The sequence below is a fragment of the Plecotus auritus genome (genome assembly GCF_963455305.1).
Source record: "Plecotus auritus genome assembly, chromosome: 12".
NCBI lineage: Eukaryota > Metazoa > Chordata > Mammalia > Chiroptera > Vespertilionidae > Plecotus > Plecotus auritus.
The window spans coordinates 35112006-35118467 of NC_137778.1; the positions used below are offsets into that span (position 1 = coordinate 35112006).

Genomic DNA, 6462 nt, shown 5'->3' on the forward strand with positions numbered 1-6462 from the left:
TGATGTTTCTCTCTATCCCTCTCCCTTCCTCTCTGAAATCAATAAAAAATATTTTTTTAAAAAAATAAGAAAGAAAAAAGAAACTACGGTTGAAGACCATGAACTGCCATCAGCCTGGTAGCCAGAATGGCTGTGTGGAGGAGGAGTCCCACCCAACCTTTTCATCTGAAACATCCCCTCGGGGCCTGCCAAGAAAGACCCTTCTATTGTCTGAGGCTCTGTGCTTTGAGTCTATCTGTGAGAGCAGCGTGGCCTGCCTAATTAATGCCCTTCTAGGTTATGTGAGTTTTAAAATGTAGATGCAATGCTTTTGTCATTTAAAAACTACTCCGTGGATTTGCAATTATTTTTTTAAAGACACAAATTAAAAATTTTTAACCTCCCTCCACAATCTCCATACCTTCCCTTCTCTAATTCATGCTGCATACTAGAGAAGACTAACCCTCCTCAATCAGACTGCCATGTCCCGTGAACTTTCAATGGCTACTCATTACCCACAGATAAAGGGATATATACATGTATCCAGAGCCAAGGTATATCAAATACCCACTATGTGCCAGGCACCCTATTAGTAACAGGGATACAACAGAGAACAAGACCAGCATGGTGCCTGCCCACAGGGGGTATAATCAGAGTGGGGATTGCGGCCATGAACAGAGAACTGCGTACAGTGAGCTAAATAAGCGGGAAGATGGCAGCACGCACAGGGCCAACAGTCCCGGCATTTGGTCAAGACTTCTCAGCACAGCACAAGAAGCCCTCAGCATCCACCCCAACCCCAGCTTTCCAGCTTGCTCTCCCATTATATCCCTCCTCCCACCTCATTACACGTACCTTCCTTCCATGCCATCTCTGAAGAGCCACGCAACTTCCCTCGTCCACAAATGGTGCCTTTCCCCAGAGCCTAGAATGCTCTTCCATCCTTTCTTTCAAAATTCTTATAGTCCTCAAGGCTCAGCTCCAATACCACCTCTTTAGCAAAATCAACTCCAATCCCACGTCAAAGGAATCGTCCTCTTCCTTGCTTCGGACCAGCACGTGGTTTCTATGCAGGTATTTCATTCTGTCCTGTAGCTAGCTGTTTTATTACCTGTCCACCCATCCCCACGGGTCACTCAGTGAGGCATCTGTCCGGACACTTATGGACTCTAATGGACATTTGAGAAATGCTGTATTGAATGGATAAACAGGGTGGGTCAGACACAGGCACCACGAGTGAAAACTTGCTCCATGAAGCTGAGTGGATGCTGATGTGATGGTTAGTCCGTTAGGGAAGCTTCACAGAAGAAGTTGAGTTTTAGGAAGAAAAGGAAAAACACAGGCCAGAGTAGAGAAGCAGGAGGGGCATTCCAAGGCCAAGGGAAATGATAGAGCCAGAAGGTTCACAAACAGACCACTATTGTAAAGGATAGCAAACAGGTTCCTTAGAATGAAGTGTCCGAATCAGAGAGAAGACCAGAGGGCAGAGGACACAAGGGGAAGCAAATCCTTGTAAGAAAGTCAGAAAGAACCTACATGCAAAGGATGGGCCCTCCCAAAACTCATCCTTTAAGAAAATAATGAACTGAGAAGGGAAGCTGGAGGGAAAAGCCAGCCACGCCAATGGTGTGGAGAAGCATCAGGACCTACGAGAGTAGCTGTACAAACAGGGAGTTCAGGACGGAGCTGGAGCCCTCGATGTGGGCAAAGCCACAGAACTGAGGGTCAGTGAGAACGTGGAGGTCAAAGAAAGTGACCGCAAGGTTATTCCCGGGTTGCAATACAAGAGGAAAGATGATCTTGCTTATCAACATATTAAGTTTCAGGCATCAGGATATTTTGCTCGAGTGGTACAACAGGGAGGTCAGATGGAAGCCAACCGAGGGAGAGTGTGGGGGCAGAGTTATCAGGTTCAAGTTCGGGAACTGTCAGGAGAGAAGGCACTGGCTGGTGACACCACATCCCCTGTGTGTAGTTAATGAGAGATGCCCAGTCAGGGCAGGAGACACTGGTATACAACCAACACTGCCCCAAGCTGTGCTTCCCCCACTTTTAGTCTCTCTTTGGCCTGACTTCCTTTCAGAGTTACTCAAGGGCATTTTTTCAAACTTCTACCAGACCCCAACACCTTCACTGGTATACAGGTTGTGGTGTGACCTGTACAACTCTAGGGGGAGTCATTCTCACACAGACTATAAAGTGCACGCAACTCCTGGAGTTGTGCAGTGCACAATCTGTGCAACCATTGGCCACCAGCAGTGTACCACACACATACACCTTACACGGGTCCCAGAGTGAAAGCGAAAGAATAAAGGCACTGGGATCCCAGACCATAGAAGACATGACACAAAATAAGTGAGCGATCTGGAAGCTTTCTGTACACAGTGGCAGCCAATGCGAAGGGGCTGGGTCAGCTTCTTGGGGAGTGAGTTCCAGAAGACCCCTAGGAGGTGAAGGAAGAAAACATAGCAGCTAGAAAGGCTGCCCCCCCCCCCCCCAACAAGAGCGGGAATCACGGGTGGGGCATGTGAGCCCTGAGGCCAGCAGGACGGGAGTGGCTGTGCAAGGCCTCCACTGGGACCCTCCGACAATAAGTGCAGAGCAGTCATTTACCCAGCGCACAGCTGGGGCCCGGCTGGGACAGACACCACACGCCAGCGCTCTGCAAGATTCTGACCGCCTTGCCTTCTCAAGGGGCTTGGAAGGAAACCCGTGGTCAGGTCTCGGGATTCATTCTGTTCTGGCTGACACAGACCCAAAGGATCCAAAAATATCCCGGCATTTAAGGGTCAGCCCTCGGTACCATGGTGAGCACTTAATAAACAGATGTACCTTTGTGGTGGATAACCACATGGTTATGGCAACGTAACCATTTCAGATAACCAGACGTACCTTCGTGAAGATGGTGTCTGTGTGCATAGAATAAAAGGAAAACGGAGAGAGGAAAAAAAAAAAACACCCCAAATTCCTTGGGTGGGGTGAGGGTGCCAGGCCAAATTATCAAGAGGTGCCAAGGTTCGGGGAGGGTGGAAGGCAGGAGACAGTGAAGGGAGCAAAAGTAACAGGTAGGAAAAGTTGGCGAAGCCACGGCTCCTAGGTCTTTGTGTGTAAATATGGAGGTAGGCAGCTTCCAGAAGAAATAAAAGAAAAGCCTGAGGCAGACGCTCTACCCACAGAGAACAGGACGGAAGGGCTCGCACACCCATTTTCATGGCAGCGCCTTGGACCACCCTGTGACCTTCGTAGAAGGAAGTTGGTAGGATCTCCCGCTTCCCCAGAAAGGCAACTCAACCTGGGTTTGCATGTGAGGAGCGGGAGAGCCGGTCTCGGAGATGGCGGGGCAGATCAAAGGCGCATATTTCCGCTCCAGAGCTGGGGATCCCAGCCAGGGACCGCAAGCACCTTCCGGCCCGGGAGTTCAAGGTGAGTCGGGCTCCCAGCGGCCAACAGGTAGGGAGGGCCTGGGGCAGCCGGTCACGGGCCACTCCCCGCGCACGTGTGGGGGGCGAGGCTCGGCCTAGCAGAGCGGGGATTGACATCCCGCGCGTGGCCGGGGCGGATTCGCGCCTGGCTCTGGGGGCCCCGCGCGGTTCCCCGCCGGGCAGCGCCGCCCGCGTATCCCGTCGGGTCTCCCGAGAGCGGCCCCGGCACCCTCGGCGCCCCAGGCCGCGCGCCACAGCCGCGCCCCATGAGTCCCCCAACCCCCGCCCTGGAGCCCGCAGGTCCCCCCGCGCCCCGCCGAGACCCGCGCGCACTCACCCAGCCACAGGAGCGCCAGCAGCAGCGGCCTGGGCGCCGGGCGCCCCATGCTCGCCCGGCGCGAGCGTCTCTCCGCCGCCGCCTCCTTCCCCGCCGCCTCTCCTCCTCCTCCAGCTCCGGCTGCTCCAGAGTCAGCGCTCCTCCGCCTGGGCCGCGCGCCTGCTCCGCTCTCCGCGCCAGCCGCGCACTCCCAGCGCCGGGCGTGCGTGCGCCCCTCGCGCCCGCCCCCCGCCCACCTTCCTCCGCCCTCCTGCGGCCCGCGGGCACCGGGATCCGGGCGCCTAGCCGCCCCGCCGCGCCAAGCCTGCTGCCCCGGCCGCTTCCCGAAAGCAAAAGGGAAGAACCGCAGCGCCCACCCGCCGCCCGCCCGCGCCTCCCATCGGGCGCTTTGCCAGCAACAAACACAAACTTTCCCAAGCCCCTCCCCGCGCCAGGTAACGGAGGGAGCGCGGGCCGCCAGCTTAAAGGGGAGGCGGCGGCGGAGCCCACCCAGCCCTCCTCTCGGGCCCCCGCCCACGACAAACTTTCCTCCGACCTTTAAAAGTTGGCGGTGCAAAGTCTGGTCTGGAAATCCCATCATTTGAGCTCCTTTCCAGGACGCCCTGCGTCCCGCCACCGTGGAGTCACCCACGCTTGTCTGCTGTCCCTTCGGCTAACTGCACGCACGTTCACCGCCGGGCCCAAGCTGAGTACCCCACCAATGAGCAGATAGGCCCCTGCTAAAAATTATTCAGGGAGGACGACGGAGATGAGAGGACTTGAAAGGCCATGGATCCGACCTCTTCGTGGGACCCAGGCCTTACATGTTCAGGTGACTTGCCCAGGGATTCGCAGCGAAGTGGCAAGGCCGGACCCCAGATCTCAAGCCTCTGCTCCTGCCCTGTGGCTGGGTGGGCCTCGCCTTCCCTAGCCCACTCTCTTCGCTTTCTGGGTGCCCATAGCACTGATTAGAACACTTGCCACAAACACACCTATTACAAAACAAAAACAAAAAAGAAAACACCCACGTGATTAATAGCTACGGTACTTGGAGGGAATGTACTCATGAGACTACATTTCGTGCTTTAAGTAGGGGGGACTGGTTGCCAATAAAGACTCTTCCCCCCCACACACACACACACACAATAGGGTTTTGTGCTTTTGATTTGAATACAAAAGGCCCAGTATGGGGGGGATTAGTGTCCATTGTTTAAAACTTCACAAAGATGATTCAAACATACTGGAAGCAGCCCTGGTGCCCCCTGTCCCCCAAAACCACAGCCTCATTAATATATGTAAAACAAATCACATATGTTAGTGGGGAAAACTGCCCAAATTGGGGAGAGGAACACTGCTTTTACTCTGATGCATCATTATTTCCACTAACAAATGTGTGATCAGCCAGGTATGAACCCTTCTGAAAGAGACCCTTACAAATTCAACAATTAAAAATTCACAGCAATGTGAATGTACGTAACGCCACCAGACTGCACACCTAAAAATGGTTAAAATGATAAATTATAAGTTATCTATGTTCTATCATAAGTTTAAAAATTTTTAATTCATTCTTGCCACCAAGCCTTTCTTTACGCTGTTCACTCATCCTGCCTTTCTTTTCCCACTTCCCATCCCATAGAATCCTCTAGAATATCTCTGGGAATGTTACAGGAAAGGGGACAGGACAGGGCCCTGCGCAGGTCTGCCTCTGGCTGGCCTGTTGTGTGTGGGTTCTTCCCTTAGTGCAGGAAAGATTTCGCAACCTGAGTCCAGGTGATTTTGAGAGGACGTTTATTAAAGCTGGGGGCAGTGAAACAAAGGGCTTGGGACAGGAGAAGCAACAGGAAAGAGACCAGGCGTGGCTGCCTAGAATCTGTGGGAGAGAAGTGAACCGAGGCAGAGCTGCTGCCAGCTCACTGAAGAGTCCGAGAAAAGGGGGCCTTGGAGGCAGATTCAGGGGTTCAGACCAGGACGAGCTGCTGCTGCCCTTTGCTCCCCTGGTTGCAAGTCTCCTGGGGTCCCTTAGAGATGCACGCCTGTGGGGGAAGAAGGCTGGGAGGGAAAGATACAGGCATGCTTCCAGGAAAGGGAACACGCATTGGGTTCTTCCTTTTCGAGTGTTTTAAAGGGGAGGTCTTAGTGGAGGATCTCAATAGAATATTCATCAGCTTTTCCAGGTGTGTCCTTTCAGGGTTTTGGCCTCCACTGATTAGTCATTGCAGAGGATCCTGTCATCACCTGCCTGGCTTTGCTGCTTTTCTGGGCCTGGAGCTGAGGCCTAGACGTTATCTCTAGGGAGGAAAAGGTGTGTGCATGGGGGGGGGGGGGGGGGGGTGTCTAAACTGCATGACCAGTGATTTGAAAGGTCAGGGGGTCTAAACTGCATGACCAGTGATATGAAAGGTCAGGGGGTCTAAACTGCATGACCAGTGATATGAAAGGTTGGGGGGGTCTAAACTGCATGACCAGTGATTTGAAAGGTCAGGGGGTCTAAACTGCATGACCAGTGATATGAAAGGTTGGGGGGTGTCTAAACTGCATGACCAGTGATTTGAAAGGTCAGGGGGTCTAAACTGCATGACCAGTGATATGAAAGGTTGGGGGGTGTCTAAACTGCATGACCAGAGAAATGCCAGGGGAGTAAAGGCCATCCTGGGAGTGAGGTCCAGTGCCCGTTTTGCCTGTTGCTGGGCACCCGGGCTTTCCACCCTGCGGACCTTCTGTATCTGGCTGTAAATTGCTCGGCCA

At 53.5% G+C, this 6462-nt stretch overlaps 1 protein-coding gene across 1 annotated transcript in view; it reads right to left on the reverse strand.

The window, feature by feature from the left end:
- The window catches only part of PTGFRN (prostaglandin F2 receptor inhibitor), a 51674-nt gene extending 47805 nt beyond the window's left edge, over positions 1-3869 (reverse strand). Inside the window, exon 1 of the mRNA XM_080649310.1 lies at positions 3739-3869. Coding sequence (XP_080505436.1) covers positions 3739-3787 — 49 coding nt within the window. The 5' untranslated portion in view covers positions 3788-3869. The remainder of the gene's footprint in view (positions 1-3738) is intronic.
- Positions 3870-6462: the final 2593 nt, after the last annotated feature.